The 22,561-nt window shown below is 39.8% G+C and overlaps 1 protein-coding gene across 1 annotated transcript; it reads left to right on the top strand.

The window, feature by feature from the left end:
* The first annotated feature begins 14,811 nt into the window (after positions 1-14,811).
* Positions 14,812-22,146, top strand: TRIML1 (tripartite motif family like 1). Its single transcript, XM_036458676.1, has 6 exons — positions 14,812-15,219; positions 15,447-15,542; positions 16,504-16,734; positions 19,413-19,435; positions 19,628-19,725; positions 21,596-22,146. Exons 1-6 carry the CDS (start codon positions 14,812-14,814, stop codon positions 22,144-22,146), a joined length of 1,407 nt encoding a protein of 468 aa, XP_036314569.1.
* The last annotated feature ends 415 nt before the right edge of the window (positions 22,147-22,561 follow it).

The raw sequence follows: 22,561 nt of genomic DNA, 5'->3' as shown, positions 1-22,561 counted from the left end.
CATCAGAGCAGGTCCGGCCTGGTCCCCTCGACGGCGCGCCTCTTCCTCGGCAGGAGACACGGGGCGACTCTGGTTTTCCGGGAATTCTGGGCCCGCGGCTAACAATTAATCACAAGTCAGAACGAACCATACCTTAAAATTCACGGTGAGGAATTTTAAAAAGGGGGTGGGGGTGGGAGCTGGGTGCTTATCCAAGGGCAACAGTGCTTTTCCATAAGCAATGGAGGGACTTCCGGGACCAGGGGGTGGCAGGGCCTGGCGCTAGGCATTCTGGGAGCTCATTTAAGGAGCCACCCACTCAACGCCCGCAGGAGCCGGGAAGGGAGGGCCGCTTTCAGTGCCTCCTTAAAAGAGTGCGCACGTGTCTCACGTGCTCGGAGGCTCCCCAGCTCCCCTAGATGCCCATGCTCCCGCTCCCGGAAGTGAGGCCTCTGCTCCCGGAAGTGAAGCCTTTGAATTTTTTGTGCCAAAAGCCCAAGACACGGCCCACCTAAAAGACGTTGGTTTAAAAGAATATATAAAATGACCCCCAAAATAAGTAACTAGATAACGTTTTTGCCCATATACTAAAGGGAATCTGTATGTTCTTGTTTTTAATTAAGGAAACTAGAACAAATCAATAATCGCTGCCATTCTCATTTCTAGGCAATCCTCTGATTATCATTCAGCAGCAATTCTGTCTTTTCCCTGGAAACATTTTACTTTTTTTTTCTTTATAATTTTTTATTAAGGTGCTACTATGTGTCCTTCTTTAATTACATTTTAAAGTGTATTGCTTACTGAATTTGGGGAAACCCTTCCCTATCTTACCCTATCCCCAGCCATTGTCAGGTGATACCATAGCACCAGTATTAATATCTCAGAAGCCTCTTGTTCTTTACATCTGTCCTCATTCCACCTTTTTAACCAGCTCTTTGACACAATCTCCAGACACAAATCAGCCTCACAGATACCAGAACTCCCACTTTCCAATTTATGAATTTACTAGCTTCTTCCACCCTCCACTTCTCCCGTGTTGTGTTTTTTTTGTGTGTGTGTTGTTTTGTTTTTTTAAATAAACTTACATATTACTGATTTCAGAGAGGAAGGGAGAGGAAGAGAGAGATAGAAACATCAACGATGAGAGAGAATCATTGATTGGCTGCCTCCTATATGCCCCCCACACTGGGGATGGAGCTTGAAACCCAGGCATGTGCCCTGACTGAGATTTGGATCCGTGATCTACTGGTTCATAGGTCCACACTCAACCACTGAGCCACAACAGCCAGGCTGCCCAAATGTTTTTGGACATCACCATGACCTCCTGTCCTTTCATTCTCTCTCTCTCTCTCTCTCTCTCTCTCTCTCTCTCTCTCTCTCTCTCTTTCTCTCTCTCTTAATTTTTAAGATATGTAAATCATCTTTAGAATCCTGAAATTAATTACTCCTGCATATGTGATTTTTTTTTTGTTTTTCCTTTAGGGTACTTCTGAAAGTGTGGTTTCCAAGATTTGATTTGCCTTTTCACTGTGTTGACATCTGAATTGATGGTAGATAAAACTATTGGTGTCCTATCATTAATCAAGGAAGTAGAACAAATAGTACTGTGGTCATTTACTGTACTTTTAAATATAAACTTGTATCCTTAGTTAAAATAAAAGGCCTGTTTTACTTAATATCCTTATTGCTTGATGAAATAAAACACTATTGATGAAATAAAACACTATTGAACCTCAATCCTTAAGTGCAGGATTTATTTTAATTGTCTAGGTGACAAAATGGAAAAATGTGGCTAAGGCATTTATGCTGCATATGGAAATGAAATGGTTATCACAAGAAAAAGCATTTTCTATGATTGTGTGAGTCGTAAGCCATACTAGACATGTGTTTTCATAGAACCTTTTTAGTTGAAGAAGCTAATGGGACAGACTGTGTTTTTTATTTATTTTTATTATTATTATTTAAAATATATTTTATTGATTTTCCAGAGAGAGGAAGGGAGAGGGATAGAGAGCTAGAAACATCTATGAGAGAGAAACATCGACCAGCGGCCTCCCACACACCCCTACCAGGGACGTGCCCACAACCAATGTACATGCCCTAGGCCAGAATAGAACCTGGGACCCTTCAGTCCACAGACAGATGCTCTATCCACTGAGCCAAACCGGTTTTGGTGACTGGTTTTTTAGATGTAATGAATTGGAAGACATTTTCTCAAATACTAAAAAAGTGACCCTGTCACTTCAAGGTAAACAACTGAGTATTAAATTTGAGCTTTTAAGCAAAAGTTAGTTTTGGTAAAGTCTTATCTACTATTCAACTTTTGGAAAACTTGCATCCACTATTTTAAGCTTGACAGCTTCCCAATTCTTATTTTTTGATAAAATAGGGGGTGCTATTCTTGAAATATGTCAACTATAAAACTAAATTTATTGAACCAAATTTTTCAAAAGACCAGTGCAAATTATGCAAGGATAAAATGCATCCAACGTGTAAAACAGACCAGACCGATGGATTTTAACAGGACAAAATGTTTATTGATATGATTTTAGAATAAAAAATCAATTATCTAAGGAGCTATTAGAATGCTCTTCACTTTTCCAAATATGTATTTGTGGGAGGACAGATTTTATTTATATATTTAAATTAAAATAGCATTCTGAGAAGTGGAATGCTGGAGAAGATATAATAGCCACGTTCTGAAAAAAACAGAAATTAAGAAATTGTATCCTGATATATTTTCAGTTTGCATTTATTTTTATCATGAATAAAACTATTATTTTCAAATTCTCAAAAAAAATTTTTCATTTCTTTTTCTGTGAACCATATGTTTAAGTTTTTGTTTTGTTTTGTTTTTTACCCACATCCTTCTACCTAGTTTTTGGTCTTTTTAAAATTAATTTCAAGAAATACTTATATGTTGAAAACACCAGCTCCCTGTTATTATACAAATTGCAATATTTCTTCCTATTTATGATTTAGCTCTGAATTTGCTTGATTCTTTTCTTTTTTACCACCTGGGTCCTTCCACTCCCTTGTAGGTTCCCTTGTCTTGACTCTGACCGAGTGATATGCCATTAAAAAGAAATGATCGGTCACAAAAGTGAACAAGTTTCTAAATCCTGACCTCACTCTTGGCTTTATTTATTTGAGTCCTTAATAGCGGAGCAATGGCCCTCCTTTCATTGTTTTCTTTTCTTTGCTATCAAGGTCACATAACTAACATCTCACTTTACTGGTCTGTTTCTCAGCACCCTTCTTTGGTTTCATAGCCTCTTGAACTTCTTTCTAAATTTTGGGGTGCTTCCTTGGTAAGTCCTAATACTCATTCAAATTCTACAGTGTCTCTCTAGGTAATCATATTTATTTCCAAAACTTTAAGTACCACTCTGGAAAGTAATGACCTTTTACCTAGACCCAGCAGACAGCTCATTTGCAATTAAATATCTATTAACTACCCCAAATTAACATATCTAAAACAAGTTTTGGGTTTCAACCTATACCTTCCTTCCTCTAACTCACTTTAAAGTCATTAAACCTCCATCATTTCCTCATTTTAACTTGTTTACATTCAGCCCTGTCCCATTCTCTTGTCCAACTTCTCTTACCTCAATAACCAGAGTACTATTTTAAAACCTAAGTCAGGTTTCTAATAACTTTCCTTTGCACTTAAGATAAAATCCAAATGGCTAACTGAGTTCTAGATGCTATGGTCCCTGCCCTACATCTAATCTCACCCATGGCTTCCCCGCCAATGTCTCTGTGTCCTTCTGCTGCCTCACCCAGCAATGCTTTTCTCTCTCGGGTGTTTCAAGCTCCTTTTCCTTCAGTTGTCCATTCAAAGGCCACTTCTTAGAGAGGCCCTTCGGGTCCCAGCCAGACATCATATTATCTTCCTTTCTTTCACTCTAGCTGTATTCCCTAAGACAAATTTGTTGCTCACTCCATCTGCCAGAAACTAAGTTTCTCAAACATCCTGTCTACATCTGACATATTAGGTTTTCAATAAATATATTTTTTTAAATATATCTCAAATTAGACCAGCACAAAGGAGAAACCCGAGAAGGACAGATAGAGATTAAGTACTTTTACAGAACCCAAGAGAAAGTTAAGTTGGAGAATAATTTGTCTCCCTAGTATGTTGTCTGTGTCTGAGTTCATACCTTCTCTTAATTTGTTCTTCCTAAATTTATTTTTTTCTTTGCCCTTGCTTTCTCACTTTTTCTTTAATACTGTTGCATTGCATACATATACATTTTAAAGGCATCCATCAATACTAAGGTCAAGTTTAAGTTTTAATAAAAACCACGGATAAGAAAACGATCAGAGAGAAGCTCACCTTTGTTTGTAATCTTCAGTATTTCCTTTAGGAGAAAACAGTCGAAAACAGTCGAAAACAGTGGAGATTGAAAAGCTTTTACCAGTACAGCTGCTCTTTCATCATCAGGTAGGAAAGCTGTAAAATTTCAAGTTATATCCATATAATAAATCTAGGATGGGGTCATCAGGCTTAAGCAAGCATTAGAATCTTCTTAGTTTATTAAAAGATTTCTGGGCCCATCCCTAAAGGCTCTGATTTGACAAACCAGGGTGGAGTCAATTTACATTGTAATGAGCTCCTGGGGAATGCTGAATGGCTGACCTTGATCAGAAGTTCCCACCTCTTTGGTTGGGTGAATATTTGGTGTTCTCTCTCCCAGGTCTTATAATAGTGAATAAGATTTTTAGTCCTGGCTGGTTTGGCTCAGTGAATGGAGCATCGGCCTGCGGACTGAAGTGTTTGTGGTTCAGTTCTAGTCAAGGGCACATGCCCAGGTTGCAGGTCTATCCCCAGTAAAATGCATGCAGAAGGCAGCTGATGGATGATTCTCATTGATGTTTCTATCTCTCTCTTCCTCTATCAATTTCATAGGAAAGAAGCCTTCTACAAGCTATTACCCTAGAATAGGGGTGTCGAACTCAATCAGAGAAGGGGCCAAAATCTAAAATCCAGCCTAAATCGCGGGCCGAATGGTTTACTGAACAGTCATAAACTGTCATTGTGATGGAAACGCAGCGGAGTGCAGTGATGACAGCGCGGTGCGGGCCACATTGCAAGGCCTGGCGGGACAGATTTGGCCTGAGGGCCTTGTGTTTGACACATGTGCCCTAGAATGTCATTGTATTTTCTCCTTTGCCCTGTCACTTTAGCTTTAGCCCGTCGTCGGCAAACCGGCTCATGAGCCACATGTGGCTCTTTGGCCCCTTGAGTGTGGCTCTTCCACAAAATCTCATGGCCTGGGCCAGTCTATTTTAAAGAAGTGGCATTAGAAGAAGTTTAAAAAATTTGGCTCCCAAAAGAAATTTCAATCATTGTACTGTTAATATTTGGCTCTTCTGACTAATGAATTTGCTGACAACTGGTTTAAGCCATTAAATACTTTACTAGAAAACAATGCCTGGTTTCACTGTTAGTTTCTAGATGTTTGCAGACAGAAGTTGTCATTATTTATAGATAAAAAAATCAAGAGTAGATATATGCATCACCCATGGACAGACAACAGTGCAGTGAAAGCCTGGGAAGTGTAGGTAGGAGCCGGGTGGAAGAGGTTAATGGGGACGAAAAAGGAGGCACCTATATTTTCAATAATAAAGACCAATTTAGAAATAAGTCAAGAGTAGAGAATAACTGCTTAAGAATGTTTTAACGGATAGGAGGTCAGGGGACAATTTCACATAGTTCATAGTTGAGTTCCTTGAAGAAGGAATTTGCACTGCTTCCCAAATTTTTTAGTTCTATCTTCTGGAAGGTTTTTATTGCCTCATTCAATTATCTGCTAATCAGACTACAGTGATTCATTTACTGTGGTTAGGACAATGGGAAAATTCTTCTATCTGCTATCTGATCTTCCAAATCTTGGTTCCACCCTATGGAATCTAAAGTACATTCTTTTCCTTTTTCTGACTCAACACTCCATACCTACTCCCTCTTCTCAATCCTATCTCCTCAAATACCCTCCTTAGCCAGGGCAGTCTTCTCTTCTCTCAACATTTTTTTTCCTACCCAATCTTCTTTTCTCTTCTAAGCTTGGAGGCAGCTAATTTCCATAAGACTTTTTAAAATATATATATATATTTTATTGATATTTCACAGAGAGGAAGGGAGAGAGATAGAGAGCTAGAAACGTCGATGAGAGAGAAACATTGACCAGCTGCCTCTTGCACACCCCCAACTGGGGATGCGCCTGCATTGGAACCAATGTACATGCCCTTGACCGGAATCGAACCTGGGACCCTTCAGTCCACAGACTGATGCTCTACCACTGAGCCAAACCGGTTTCTGCTCTATAAGGCTTTTGTATCAACTACTCAGTCATTATTTTCACCATCCTGAACTTTCATAATTCATTATTTTATTTTGACAGGAAAACCTTATCATCTTTGAAATAAAGGGTAAAACATTGAGCAAAATTCTGATAAAATATCAAGCAAAATTCTCCTACCTTGGAGTCTTTTAAAGCCCCTCTTAGATTTTAAGTAAATTATATATTACTAATTCTAGAAGACTAAATATTTTAACTTAAGGTAATTCTGGAAATAGTGCTATCTAGCATGCTAAGCTCTTTTTCTTATCTCTTGCTATACATTTCCCCACAATCCAGTGTGTTTTGTGGTATCAGACTACATTTTACAGTTGATAAAGATGATGATTTATTTTAGAGGTTACAGTAAGTAGTTGACTCAGGGCACTCAGAACAGAAAATTACAGATCTAGGATTTGAATCACAGCCAAGTTTCATGACACATCCTTGTTTCTATTAAATGTTAAGCAAATATTTTGCCAATTTATAAAAAATATCTCAAGTCTGCATTATAATTTATCATAAGACACTTTATAGGCCTAGAGTAGGGGTGTCGAACTCAATCAGAGAAGGGGCCAAAATCTAAAATCCAGCCTAAATCGCGGGCCGAATGGTTTACTGAACAGTCATAAACTGTCATTGTGATGGAAACACAGCGGACTGCAGTGATGACAGCGCGGTGTGGGCCACATCGCAAGGCCTGGTGGGATGGATTTGGCCCGCGGGCCTTGTGTTTGACACATGTGGCCTAGAGTAACAACCTTAGAGGTAGAAACATCAATGATGAGAATCAATTCCCTCCTGCATGCCCCCTACTGAAGATTGGGCATGCAACGGGGTCATGTGCCCTAACCAGGAATCCAACCATAACATCCTGGTTCCTGGGCAGATACTTAACCACTGAGCCACAGTGGCCAGGCAAAATATTACAATTTTTTCATATATTTGGATCTTCAGAGTCAAAAATCTAAAGTAATGACTTAATTGGCATGAGTTACAAAGAGAAAATTATTTCCAAAATGGGGCTATTTGGTGCTCCCCAGCCTCGCTGGTTGATGGATCAGGGATGAAAAAAAATGATTTGGATATATACCACTTGAAGACCCAAGCTATTAAGGAAAGAATGATTGAGAATGAATCCCTGGAATTTTGAAAGAAAAAATAATCTTACCTTAAAGATTCTTTTGCCTTCTCAGTGATAAATACTGTGAGACTCATGTTCTCAAGACAGCAAACATCTCATAGAAGGGCATGTGATTGATCACACAGAACTCTTTAGTCTTTCTTGGTTTGTCTCACATGCGCTACTCTTTTTGCCATGTGAGAGTGTTGCTATCTGAGCCATCATCCCCAGCTGCAGGTTACACCTGGATCTCTAACTTATATCCTTCCCCATAAGACAGGCACCGGACCTCTCCTTTCAGCTTCCTCAGAGACATCCGGAGCTAGACCCAATTGGGTTCACACCCAATTCCAAGAGGTTCGTTCAAGTAGTACAAATAGATAGAACAGTTCAGCTCTTCCATAAAATCTGGTAGATGTGAGGCAGCCATGGCTCTTTCCAGGAAGGCAGAGAAGGTCTAAGAAGAAACAAAACATCACTCATTTTAACTGTTCTTTTGCAAGATCAGAGATTTATCTTCACCAGATCATCATCATATTCTTCTATCTTCGTGGTCACTCAAAGCTATCTTTTCAATTACCATTCTTACCCCATGAGAAACTTTAAGTCCTCTACATCAGACCACTCTCAGAATGTTATTCTCCACCTACATTTATGTTGGAGACTCTTGTTTCTTTTTAAAAATATATATTTTTCCTAGAGGGTTTGGCTCAGTGGATAGAGCGTCTGCCTGCGGCCTGAAGGTCCTGGATTCAATTCCAGTCAAGGGCACATGCCCAGGTTCCGGGCTTGATCCCAAATAGGGGGCGTGCAGGAGGCAGCCAATCAATGATTCTCTCTCATCATTGATGTTTCTATCTCTCTTACCTACTCCCTTTCTCTCTGAAATTCCAAGAGGTTCGTTTTTTATTTCAGAGGGGAAGGGAGAGGGGAAGGGAAAGGGAGAGAGAACTGAGAGAGAATCATTGACCAGCTGCCTCTTGAACACCTCCCACTGGGACTTGAACCCCAGACATGTGCCCCCAATCAGGAACTGAACAGTGACCACCTGGTTCATAGGTCAACACTCAACCACTGAGCCATGCCAGCAGAGCTCACCTGTATATTCTTACTCATCTTTTAGTTTTGCCACAGGCATATTTCCTCTCCAGGACTTGGACACTAACTACCATCACCCAGCCAGTGCTATAATATAGCACCCCAGCTGGGGTGGAGACTCCATGGGAGGAAGACAGGTAGTTTTTGTGAGGGGCAGGTAAAAACCTAACCAGCCTGCAGTGGCCCTGGAACCTAGTCTCTGTGGGGTAGTTTTTTCATTAAAGTCATTGTTCTGAAACTTCACTGCATATTAGAGTCCTCTAAAGACCTATAACAACAGTGATGTCTAAACCTGTGGCTTCCATACTTGAGATACATCAGAGCCACCTGGAAGGGCATAGGCTTCAGGTGGTTCACTTCTCAGGTAGTAGTCTGAGACTTGTAGATACTGGGAGGATTTTATAGGGTATTTAGAAGGCAGCCGATGGCAAACCTCAATGACCTAGCTCAGGATAGGCGTTGTGTCCCCAGTTGCTTGGCCAGCAAACTTTCCAGTCTTTTGGGAATGCTTTTCCCCAGAGATTTCTAAAGGCTTTTTTTTTTAGCCTCTCTTCCTTTCAGTCACAATGTTGCCTGGCCCTAGGGTCAGTGCTTCAGCTCCATAAGGCATATTGCAACAATCCCCCCAAGCACATTTACACAGTATTTGGTTATCAGCATGATTCCCATAATTACTGCATTCCAGGGATGCCTAGGGCTCTCATTCTCCTCTCTCTCTCTCTCTCTCTCTCTCTCTCTCTCTCTCTCTCTCTCTTTTAATAGTTTATTTCAGAGAGGAAGGGAGCTGGACTGAGAGGTACAAATATCAATGACAAGAATCACTGCTTGGCTGCCTCCTGCACGCCTCACAGTGGGCATGTACTCTCACTAGGAATGAAACCAGGACCTCCTGGTTCATAGGTCAGCATTCAACCACTGAGCCATACCAGTCAGGCAGGCTAGTATTCCTGGGTATTTTCTCCAACTGTATTGGCAACCTAGTCTCACACATATTTTCTTAGATCTTTGCACTGCCATATCCAAGAAAAACCTAGGGTAGTCAAGAGGGTGTCCATTTGTTTTCTTCTTGAGTCACATCATACACTTACCTAGAACCACTCTCTTCCAACCTTATCTGTAGCTGCAAACAACACATAAAACAAGGCAGGAGCGCCCCCTGGCAGAATATGATAACAATTACTATTGGATAGTTGGGGGCGGGGAGACTCAGCACCTCCCCCATCAGTGCTTAACTTGGCTGGAACCTTGCACAACCAGCAAACCTGTTTTGGTCACAGTTGTAAAGTTTAACGTCTGTGGCTCAATCAAGCCCGTGGGAATGTCAACATGGCTGTGTGGGTTACAGCACGCCCACCTCTGTGGATCTAGGGCTAGTTTCAGAACTGCAGTTTGTTTTCTCATCTGTACGTGGGGCTAGAACCAATAGCTACCTTGTGGGGCTGTCAGAAGGATTAGAGAAATATATAAAAGTGTTGAGAGTGGTGCTTGGCACAGAGCCAGTGCTCTCTATGTTTACCAGCTACTCTCACATGTTTTACCCTAAAGATGCTGTTATATGATGAGAGGTAGTTTTATGAATAAGTGTTAAGATTTTTTTGAGAGAAGAAAAAAAAAGTGGACCTTTCCATTGAAAAGATGACGAGGCAACATGTACACATACACATAGGCATCTGTTTCTTTATCGATAAAACACTAGTCTAATATGAGGTGACCATTTGCTTTTCTAGTCTACTGGGTGCACTACACCACCTAGAACGTAAAGATATTGGATAATTCCTGTAGAATTAAGTGATGGCATCTCATAAAGGGTGTCATGTGATAGAAGCAAGACACAAACAAGTAACCTTTGTGCTCTTAAGTTGCTTTTTAAATCTAACATCATCCTTAACTCCATTAAACCCTATCCACCTTGTACTAACTCAACTTATTTTTCTCTAATAAACTCAAATCCCATGCCCCATATTTGAAAGGGAGGAAAGAAAGTTAGACTGTTCACTCCTGAATTCAGAGTGTGCTTTTTTATTCTCATTAGTCAATATTTGTTTGAACTTTTCTTAAAGCGAAGGGATGAAACATAAAGGGTTTGTTCTCCAGAAAATAAAAACAAAAAACACCTAACCTTAAAGTATCAAGATGTGTAAGCTGCTAAAGCTCTGGAAGGAGCACTCCACCACCAACTTTGGTAACTCAGCAGGAGTGGCTGCGTTAGAGCTTCTTCCTGAGTCCTTGAATTTATAGAACCTGGATCCTGGCCCCACTGATCTGGCCTCCAGGTGTTGCTAGTAGGACCAACACGTTATCTATAAAGGAGAATAAAGATGGATATTCCCAACTTGAATTGGTCTTTTAATATTTCCGAGATTAAAAAGAATGATACAATCTAGGCTTTTTTTGTTATTGCAATATTTGACCCAATTTCAGATCATGTATTTTATTCTCCAAAGATTTTAAGTCTTCCCACTTCTAAATGGTAGCTATTCCTTCATTTGAAACATGCCTTAGTTTAAAGGTTCGGATCAAGTGCCATTTCTCCCAAGTTTTCCCTGAAAGAATTTAATATTCCCTTCACTAAAATGTCAAAGCAGTTAATAAATTTAAATTCTATAACTCCTTTTTAAAATTAAAAAATTTTAAATACAGTCAATATTATTGGTTCACATTCAATGTATTTAAATTCAGTATTATTTTTGTATTAGTTTCAGGTGTACAGCATAATTGCTAGGTATAAATTCTACCACTCTTAGGGTATGCGACTATTAACATTTTGTAGCTTTTCTTTTTGCACACCTAACTTCTGCTTTCATCACTGAGCTCATTGCTCTATGTATAAGAAAGGCTCAATAACTTAAGTAAATAAAGAACTGTATCAAAAATCACAAAAACATTTTTAGAAAGATTTATGATGTCACAGCTGAAATTAATCATCTGAGATGACAGTTTTTCTTTCCCTCCTCAACCTGAAAAAAAGTTACCTCATTACTTGGTTTACTGCAAGTCATGCCGCACATTTCTTTGCTCCTACCCCATCCCCCAATATTTCTCTACTGGAAAATGCTAAAAGCACATTAAAAAGGTCAGAAAAAAATAACTTTATACAAAAGAAATTATACAATGAATAAGTAAAGTGATACCTTCCGATGCTCTAATCCCACCACACTAGTTTGTATTTTTCTCAGTGATGTCTGATTTCTGAATCCCACTTTGAAACACCTTCCAGAAATAGTCCATTTTTAATTTCTACTGTGTTACCAATTATCTCCTCTTATGATGTGCTTCATTCTTTAGACACAATACTTGGCCACATGGTTATCAAATATGGTCCTTACTTGCTAAAAAGATGTGGGGTAATCCAGTACATAACCACATATGTAAGTAAATGTATAAATGAAAAAAATATAACACAAAGGAAAATAATATGAGTAGAAATTCATGATGAGAGTTGGGGAAAATACACACACACACACACACACACACACACACTCACTCACACATCTGGAATACACATTGGTATAAGGTGTTAGGTAGTGATCCAATTTTTTGCCCCAGATGGCTACACCCACTTGTCCTAAATTATTTGTTGGGTAATCTATCATTTCCACATCAATGTGAAATGACAGACACAGACTTTCAAACAAGATTTTTTTTTTTCCAAATAAGTCCCAATCTAGCCTACTATTGTCACCAGTAAATAACCCCTCACTGTATCTTTAAGGTTTTTCTTTTCTTTGTGCTTTAAACCTAATTCCATGTGGGTGATAGTTATGACTGTGGACCTCTTGGGGTATCCCTATTATCTCCTCCTCAGGAGGAGACAATCCAAAGAAGCAGTGATTTGAGTTGTTGATCTCGGAAATCATGTCCGGCAGTGCAGTGCCCTGAGGGTTGGTGTAATGTGCTTTGAGATACCTGGTCCACTCTATAATTTTCTTTAGCCATGAAGTAAGCCCAGTCAGTGTTGTCAGAGAGATGATAAAGAAGTCTGCATTCCCAATAGTGCACTTAGCCAGTAATTTTATCTACCTGTCACAACACCACACCATAATGACAGCTGTCCAATTTCCTTCTCAAAGCACTTGAGCTGTACTTATATTTCACTGAGATAACTGAAAATTTTCATCCACTCACAGACAAGTGATCTGCAGTGCGGTGTGTTGACAAAAGCGAATGAATGGGAGGTAAGAGACCCAGGTTCCAATTCCTGACCTCACTCTTGCAGTGAGCAAGTATTCAGGGGCAAACTCAATCTATTTGAGTCTCTCTTTTCCTCCTCATCTATGGAAAGGAGTTGGACTATGTAACCTCTTGACTTCTGGCCAGATAAAAGCTGTAATTCCATAATAATATTTTTTTTTCTACTTGTTCATTTAATACTTATTTACAGTCAAGTTGAGCCCTTGCTACGTGTAAAGATATGTTTATTGTGTTAAGGAGTCTATGAAAGTTGTTGTTTGGGACAGGGAAAGTGGGATGGGACAGAAGTCAGTGTGGCTTCAACTTAGAATACGCTGGTCTCCCCATTCCAAATTGGAATACAGTTTCTGTGATGTACCCTAACTCTACTTTAAGGCTTATTCTAATGAATCTGGTCAATGTTAAAGACTCTTTCTGGTTTGTGTGGGAATAACACACTGAATGTAGATGGTAGTTTGTATTTTCCAATGAAGACAGTTAGTTTTTGTATAATTTGTTTTTCAAGGCACTTAAAACTACACCTTATAATAGAGCTCTGACACAGTTACTAGTCTAGAAGCGATCTAAACAGTAGAGGTTTCATGATCCCACATTGATGCTACCTCTTTTTTCTATTTAAACTAGTATAACTCATAAATCAAGTTTTTTTTTTTTTTTTTTTTGTGTGTGTGTGTGTGTGTGTTTTTAGCATAAATTTTCATCCTAGTAATTCATAAATGCTATACAAGGGACATATGATTAAAACACATGGAATTAATTACTTCAGAAAGACCTTTAAAATATATATATTTTAAGTTCAGAGAGGAAAAGAGAGGGAGATAGAAACATCAATGATGAGACAGAATCATTGCTTGGCTGCCTCCTGCACACCCCCTACTGGGGATCAAGCCCAAAATCCGGGCTTGTGCCCTGACTAGGAATTGAACCGTGACTTCTGTGGCACAGCATCCTATTGGAGAGAGTGAGAAAGAAGGGTCAGTTTGAATCATAAAAGCCAGAAAGTAATTAATGGAATAATATGAGCGATGGAGACCCACCAGAAGTTGCCAAGCTGGAGAGTGACAGCATAAAAATAGAAGGTATGATGCACTTAGTGAAAGGGAACTGGTTAAGCCCTGAGGAAGAGCTTCTAAGGTCCCACTCTCTGGCATACAGTGAGTATAGACCACACAAGAACTGACTCATGAGCACATGACGTAGTGAATTTATAGAAATTGGCACTAACCTCAGTGGTCATTGTACATAGTACCCATGCTATACATTTATTTTGTCATATCTAAAAAATGATGTCTGAACATTTAATTTATGTGTGGTAAGAACTAATAGGGGGTTAAGAAGACATTTTCTAAGAGTGAAAATAAATGAGCAGTGCTATGGTCTTCAGGGAAGAGCAATAAACATAACTCTGGTACTCCATTGTACATCTAAAATTGGGGAATACTACAATGAATTGTTCTAATTTTATTGGGTAAATCAAATGAAAACACCCAGTATCTGATAAAGGAGCAAAGAGCTTTTAGACTTTGGTCAAGCAAAGAAAATGGCCTAATGATGGAAGAAATAGATACTACAGTTTTCTTCCTTCAGTTTCTCAACTAGATCCCATTAGCTAAATAGTCTAAAAGATTTGGACCATAGGTCCAATTTAGATATTATTAGAGATCATCATGATTTAAGTCACTGTACTGGCTTATACCAAATTACCTAAATGTCCAGTCTAAGACCAATGTGTTCAAATGGTTTTATGGTGCTGCTAATATTATATAACCAGCTCTCAAATGGAAACTCTGTTAGGCGCCGGTGTCCTCAGTTTCAGCATGTGGCTTACTCAGTGAGATTCCTGAAAAGTTCAGGGTTGATGATGAACCAGTGTACAGGAGTTCCACATTAAGTCACAATGGCTTTGTGTTGAGAGAGTACATGTCAACTGGTGAAACCAGGCACAGAGGAGAGTAAGAGTTTCTTGTACTAACAAAGTAGCAATTGATCACTCACTTGTTACTCACAACAATAGAACCTCTAAGAGGAATTTAATTCCAGAACAGAGGCGTGACCTTACGAATGTCCTTCTTAGAGAAGATGTCTACTTCAGATTTGATGGAGAACCTTAGGGAAGAACTGACCTGTTTCATCTGCTTGGACTATTTCACCAGCCCAGTGACCACCGAATGTGGACACAGCTTTTGCCTGGTGTGTCTCCTGAGGAGCTGGGAGCAACACAACACTCCTTTATCTTGTCCTGAGTGCTGGAGGACCTTGGAGGCCCCTCATTTCCAGCCCAATGAGCGTTTGGGGAGGCTGGCTGGCATTGGCAAGCAACTCAGGTCCCAGGTGCTGCAGAGTGAGGACCAACAAGGCCCCCATGGGAGAACGCTGGCAGCCACTATGATGCACCCTGAGGATGGTCAGGGTGGAAACACTTTCTCAACTGAATGTCACGGGATAAACAGAATGTCTCTCTCCAGTGAGGCTGAGGAGCATCACAAAGTAAGATTAGCAGCTCAACACAAATTTCCCAACATTGATCCGGTTCCATCACTTAACTCCTATAGCATGTCTACCGGCTCCAACCGGCTCCAGCCACAGACCACAAACTCAGCCTGGATTCTGCTTTCCCCTTTCTTATAGGGTCCCAGTCATCTTGTTGTTATTGGTCCTTGAGACCCCTACAGGACCACTGCTCACTTGTCACAGAGTGTTGGTTTCTATTGCAGGAGAAACTCCAGGAAATCCTAAGTCTTTTGTGCAAAAAGAAAAAGGAAACTCAGGTTATGTTAACCCATGAGAAGGAGAGAGTGATATTGTGTAAGGTCAGTAACTGTCCTGTTTGTGCATCTTGTATATAATTCTGTGAGGGGGCATTTCTACAGAGATAGGGAAATGAGAGGGGAAAAAAGACAACATTCTCCAGGCCCCATCCACAGTATACAGTATCCTTGCTCTGGCCTACCTACGTTTGCTTGTCCACCTGGGAATCTCAAAACTCGGCTCAATTTCCTATCCCCAGGCTAGCTTCCCCCAACCCTTGGTGTACCTATCTAACTCAGAAGCTACCTCTATTTTAGCTCTTCTTATAATTATCTAAAATACAATGTATACTTATAGGTAGATAGATATCATAAAATGGAAATCAATAAAAACATTTCAAGGGCTTCGGGTCCAAAAAATTCCAAATTAAAAACAAAAGAGAATGGGAAAATATAACAAATTATTAACAAGGATTAGTACACCTGCACAAATGCTAGTTTGTTGAGGTTAGTCACAGCTTTTAATTTTATCTGTCTAACAACGCAGAGAACCAGATGTTTAAAAAATATGTGTGTATCTAATTCTCCTACTAAACTTTGAGTACTTAAATGGGAGTATTTGTGATGGACATTTCTATATCTAGTATGTGAGCCAGTGACTACTTTGATTGAGTAAATATTTGTTCAATAAGTGAACACACTTTTAAAAGTAATGCTGTCCTTATTTTATACTGCCTTATATTTTATAATGGGACTGATCATCACCTGTCATATATTTTTTTGTTTATTTTTTCTCCAGTAGAATTACAACCTCCTGGGTATACAATTTGGAGTTTCTTTACTACTATCTACACACAACTAAAATACAACTTATTCAAGGCATCTAGTCAATAGAATATATATATTGTCAAGTTTCAAAAATTGTCAGTGAAACTCTAGGACTTAGTAAGGGTGTCAAAGCACATTCTGTTTCTAATCTTATTATGTCATATGTGTGTGTATGTGTGTATGTGTTTGACGGCAGGAAGAGACAAAGAATTGTAAACAGGTTGTTGTGTCTGAATATGTGAAAATGCACCAGTTCCTGAAAGAGGAGGAGCAGCTGCACGTGCAGCTGCTGGAAAAGGAGGAGAGAGAGAACCTGAAGAAACTGAGGGACAATGAGATCAAGCTGACCCAGCAAGTAAGGGGCCTGAGCAAAATGATTGGTCAGATAGAGTCCATGTGTCAGAACTCCAGTACAGCATCTTTAGAGGTAAGGACACTGGGGCAATTAATGGAAAAGTATGTAGTAACACATAATATTTCAAGTCATACCAGATACAATGTTCTTTATTACCCTAAAACACTAAGTTCTGATACAAAAATAGTTTTCTGAAAGAATTAACATTCCATCTAGTATAAATAGAGGTGGAGACAAAAAACAGAGGGATACTCACCTGAACCAAGCTTGATAATGACTCCAATTTCTCTTGTTTTGACCTCTCTGCAACCTTAGCTTTGCCAAATATTCTAAGTTCAGCGAGCATCAACCATGGGTTTGACACATCAAATATCTTTTTTTTCTTTATTTATTAAGGTATTACATTTGTGTCCTCATACCCCCATTAATTCCCCCAACTCTCCCACTCATGCCCTCACCCCACTGTTGTCTGTGTCCTTTGGTTAGGCTTATATGTATGCATGCAAGTCCTTTGGTTGATCTCTCCCCTACCTTCCCTCTGAAGTTTGACAGTCTGATCGATGATTCTCTGTCTCTAGATCTGTTTTTGTTCATCAGTTTATGTTGTTCATTATAGTTCACAAATGAGTGAGATCATATAATATTTATCTTTCTCTGATTGACTTAGTTTGCTTAGCCTAATGCTCTCCAGTTCCATCCGTACTGTTGCAAATGGTAAGAATTCCTTTTTTACCATAGCGTAGTATTCCATTGTGTAGCTATACTTAATTTTTTAATCCAATCATCTGCTGATGGGCACTTAGGCTGTTTCCAAAAATTAGCTATGGTAAATTGTGCTGCTATGAACATAGGGGTGCATATATTCTTTCTGATTGGTGTTTCTAGTTTCTTGGGATATATTCCTAGAAGTGGGATCACTGGGTCAAATGGGAGTTCCATTTTTAATTTTTTGAGGAAACTCCATGCTGTTCTCCACAGTGGCTGCACCAGTCTGCATTCCTGCCAGTAGTGCAGGAGAGTTCCTTTTTCTCTGCATCCTCACTAGCACTTGTCATTTGTTGATTTGTTGATGATAGCCATTCTGAGAGGTGTGAGATGGTACCTCATTGTCGTTTTGATTTGCATCTCTTGGGTGATAAGTGACTTTTGAGAATGTTTTTATATGTCTTTTGGCCTTCCTTATGTCATCTTCTGAAAGTATCTATTTAGATCCATTGCCTATTTTTTGAGTGGGTTGTTTATCTTCCTTTTGTTAAGTTGTATGAGTTTTCTGTAAATGTTGGAGATTAAACCCTTATCAGTGATAACACTGACAATTATGTTCTTCCATGCAGTGGGCTTTCTTATTGTTCTGTTGATGGTTTCCTTTTCTGTGAAGAAGCTTTTTACTGTGATGTAGTCCCATTTGTTTATTTTCTTTTTAGCATCCATAGCCCTAGGAGCATATCAGTGAAGAAAATGCTTTGGCATATGTATAAGATTTTGCTGCCTCTGGATTCCTCTAATATTTTTATGGTTTCCCATCTTACATTTAAGTCCTTTATCCATTTTGAGTTTATTTTTGTGTATGGTGTAAGTTGGTAATCTAGTTTCATTTTTTTTGCATGTATCTGTCCAATTTTCCCAACACCATTTATTGAAGAGTCTTGACTATATTGTATGCTCTTGCCTTCTTTGTCAAATATTAATTGAGCATAGTGGTTTGGGTCAATTTCTGGGTTCTCTATTCTATTCCATTGGTCTATATGGACATATTAAATATCTTCATGAAGTTATATACTATCATGATATGTACTATAGGTGATCGTTATTTAGTAAATGGGGTTATAATAGCTTTTATTTACTAACTCAGACCTAGGGCAGTTAGGTAATTTGCTTGTCAAATAGCTAGTAGGTGGTAAAATCCAGGTATATATGTACTGAGCCCACATTGCTCACCATCTCTGCTTTACTCTTCTCCCAGGCTGCTGCTTTCTCCAGACCTCCTCAAACATAAGCTATGGGAGCTATCTCCAGCTTCAGATCTCTTTCCTGGAATGACTCCTCAAAACGCTACTAATTTCATTTCTCCCAACAACCCATTTCAACTGTACACACAGGTGTAGTCTCAGCTTTCACTGTTCACTTTCCTGTAGTTACCTCTGACTCCTCAAGACATTGGATAATAAAGCCAATAGTCTGGCTCCTTTCTCAGCCTCATGTTCTCTTGACAAAGTGATGATATGAAAAAAAGAAAAAGAAAAAAAAAAGAAAGAAAAGAAAAGAAAGGACATGCCCTGGCTTGCATTGCTCAGTGGTTAAGAGTGTTGACCTGCACAACAATGAGTCATAGGTTCAATTCTGGTCAAGGGCATGCATCTGGGTTGCAGGTTAGATCCCTACCCAGTCAGGATGTGTGCAGGAGGCAACCAATGGAGGTGACTCTCTCACACCAATGTCTCTCTTTCTCTCTTTCTCCTCTTTCCTCCTTTCTACTCTCTCTGAAAATCAGTGGAAAAAATATCCTAGGTGAGGATTAAAAACAAAAAAGGAAAGGACAAAGTCGTCTCTAGTCATTTGAGAAATGTCTCATGTTCCCTAGAAGAAGCAGGGGGTTTCTTTTCTCTACCATCTGCATTCCCACTCAAGGTGTCCTGGAGCTATAGGAAGCAGATTCTGTGAAATTTTCAAGGACTATATCCAACATGGATTCAGTCTTTGCTGTTGATCAAAGTGCACAAATACTAACCTTCTTTCTGTTATATCCTTAGGAGATGAAAGCAGCACTGGAAAGGTAGGTTTCCATCCTGTGATCAGTGATGTCAGATACAGGGATGTGGTGCTGACGAAACAGGTTGGGGTCAGAGTGGGGATGAGAGTGTCCATGATGCTGGGACAAAATGAGTGGAGATGAGAGTGTCCATGATGCTGGGACACATGAGCAGGTCACGCGGAGGAGATGGAGTGACACTCTGCCCTCTTGTAGGAGTGAGCCACTGTTGCTTCAGTGTCCAGAGACCACCAGCACAGAGCTGAGTCTGTGCCGCATCACCGGAATGAGGGAGATGCTAAGAAAATTCCACGGTAAGTCACCCTGATTTCCAGAGTTAGCTTCAGCTTCCTCTAACAGAATATTCAGCATCTGGGCACCAGGTTCTCAGTGAAGGCACCCCGAGCCAGCAGGGAACACCAGCAAAGGCTGGGCCACAGAGCATCTCTGTGCTGGAGTAGACAGACACACCGGGATTGATATCTGCCTGGCTTTGTCTTTTAATGATTCCTGATCCTTTTGTTGGTTTGTTTCATTGTTCTGTTTTGTCCATCTCAGCCTCTTATACATACTCACACACCTCTTCAGGGGTTTCTGCATTTTCACCCCTGCCTTTGTGAGGACAAAAGCTAAAACACTTAAGTCCCAGTGAGAGAACATTCAAAGAACTATCCTTTTAGAATACTCCAACTGTTTAGACTGGCTAAGAATGAGAGAGGTCAGCATTAGTTCTTAACATTGATCTTGACAATCTGACTTTCAGAGGAAGGCCTAATCAACTTTGGACTCCATACATATTTGATAAGTGCCTACAATATACCTGGTACTAGTCTGTGAGACTCTGAGCAGATTTACAATGACAATAAGATAGACTTGGCTTTGCTTTTGTAGAACTTCCAATTTGTGGAGATGGACATTAATAATCACAGATATTTATTGATGATTGAAATTTGACCTATCAATTAAAGTATAAACTGTATGATAAAGGGAACCTAATCTTGTCTGAAGAGTAGATGAAAGTAGGAGGCCTCTTCTTTAAAAAAAAATATTTTTTATTGATGTCAGAGAGGAAGGGAGAGATAGAAATATCAATGATGAGAGAGAATCATTGATTAGCTGCCTCTTGCATGCCCGACACTGGGGATTGGTATGTGCCCTTGACCAGAATCCAACCTGGGATCCTTCAGTCCATAGTCCAACACTCTTATCCACTGAGATATCAGCAAGGGCTGGAAGCCTCTTCTGTAACATTCTTTCAAGAGAGTGAGAGAGGACTCTCTCATTGGTGCTCCTCACTGGGGTTGAACTAACTCCTATGCAGCTGCACATAACCATGACATCATGAAGAAAGCTATTTAGGAATTACTATTCCAGCACTCTGTAACTTTGTAATCTTGGTCCAGCTTTCTAACCTATGTGAACCTAAGTTTTTTCTTTAATAAAAAAATAGAAAAACAATAATTTGTGCCATGATTAAATGAGATAATGTACAGAAAATGCCTGATATCTAAGTAGGAGTTCAATCAATGAAAACTGCCTATATTTCCCTTCCACTCCAATGGACGAACCAGAAACAGCCCTGGCTGAAGCAAATACAAATGACAAACGGTGCATCACCTTGTGTGGATAAATAGTTCTCAGTGCTCAGACTGTCTTGTGAACAAACAACTTCCATTCCATTTGCAGAGATTCTTCTCTCCTTTTCCGACAGCCTAAATATCACTTTCCACACAACTATCTTCTGTTTCCTTTTAGAAATGCATTCTCTCTTTTGTGAAACAGTAAAAAGGCTCAGAGATTATTAAAAAAAAAAAATCCCCACCACGCTCACCTAAATTATATTTTAAAAAAGTAAGACTGAATACTAAGAATTTAATTTACATTCCACATACATGGAGGGATGGTGGTGTCAAGAATATACATGAGCCCTAACTGGTTTTGTTCAGTGGATAGAATATTGGCCTGCTGACTGAAGAATCCCAAGTTTGATTCCAGTCAAGGGCATGTACCATGGTTGTAGGCTCAATCCCCAGTAGAGGGTATACAGGAGGCAGCTGATCCATGTTTCTCTCTCATTGATGTTTCTAGCTCTCTATCCCTCTCCTTTCTTCTTTCTAAAAAAATCAATACAAATATTTTTTAAAAAGAATACAAATGAGCATTCAATCCTTTCTCCTCTTGCAGCAGATATAACTCTGGATCCAGACACAGCCAATGCCTACCTTGTCTTGTCTGAGGATCTGAAAAGTGTGAGCTATGGAGGGATCCGACAGAAGCTACCTGACAACCCAGAGAGATTTGACCAGTCTGCAACTGTGTTGGGTGCTCAGAGCTTCACCTGCGGGAGACACTACTGGGAGGTGGAAGTCGGAAACAAAACGGAGTGGGAAGTGGGCATCTGTAAGGACTCCGTGAGCAGAAAGGGGAATCTCCCCAAGCCACCTGGAGACCTCTTCTCACTTATAGGCTTAAAGATTGGAGATGACTATAGCCTTTGGGTGTCGTCACCTCTAAAAGGTCAGCATGTCAGAGAGCCTGTGCAAAAGGTCGGTGTGTTCTTAGACTATGAATCTGGACACATAGCATTCTACAATGTGACAGACGAGTCTCTCATCTATAGCTTCCCTCCGGAATCCTTCCAAGAGGCACTCAGACCTATATTTTCCCCTTGCCTCCCAAATGAAGGGACAAACACAGGCCCCCTCACCATCTGCTCACTGAGTACCTATGTCTGAGGGAGGTGCTCCTGAGTCTTCTCTGAGAATGAGGTCTAAGATCAACAGATGACTCTTCATTAAGATGACAAATGTGTTGATAGTATTGACATCAGGTGATCTAAAAGTAAAACTCCCCAACCCCAAAGAGTTTCCATTGACTTGAGCCTACAATGAACAGCCCAATTGGACCATCAACTTCTAACACAAACAGGAGAAAGCCAATCCTATCCCGTGTCTTTAACTAAATTTATTATCTAGACCGTCCCATGTATGCGCCGATCACGAAACAAGTAGAGTTAGAACTAGCCCCTATTACCCTGAATCCCACGGCCATAGGTCAGTTTTATAAATATATATCATTTTTTCAAGTGTATTTATTTATTTGAAGCTAAAACACTGCTGTTTGAATGTGTCTTTGTCCCATGTGCAGAGC

This window comes from Pipistrellus kuhlii, unplaced genomic scaffold, assembly GCF_014108245.1.
Source record: "Pipistrellus kuhlii isolate mPipKuh1 unplaced genomic scaffold, mPipKuh1.p scaffold_m20_p_3, whole genome shotgun sequence".
Lineage (NCBI taxonomy): Eukaryota > Metazoa > Chordata > Mammalia > Chiroptera > Vespertilionidae > Pipistrellus > Pipistrellus kuhlii.
Note: the sequence above shows the minus strand (reverse complement) of the source record. Positions and strands in the feature narration are given on the sequence as shown.

Bases quoted from the DNA above. Each gene is read 5' to 3' on its own strand.
- TRIML1 (XM_036458676.1), top strand. From the start codon at position 14,812: ATGTCTACTTCAGATTTGATGGAGAACCTTAGGGAAGAACTGACCTGT. The intron at 15,220-15,446 runs GTAAGATTAGCA...TTTCTATTGCAG, and splicing joins AGGCTGAGGAGCATCACAAA to GAGAAACTCCAGGAAATCCT. The intron at 15,543-16,503 runs GTCAGTAACTGT...GTTTGACGGCAG, and splicing joins AGAGAGTGATATTGTGTAAG to GAAGAGACAAAGAATTGTAA.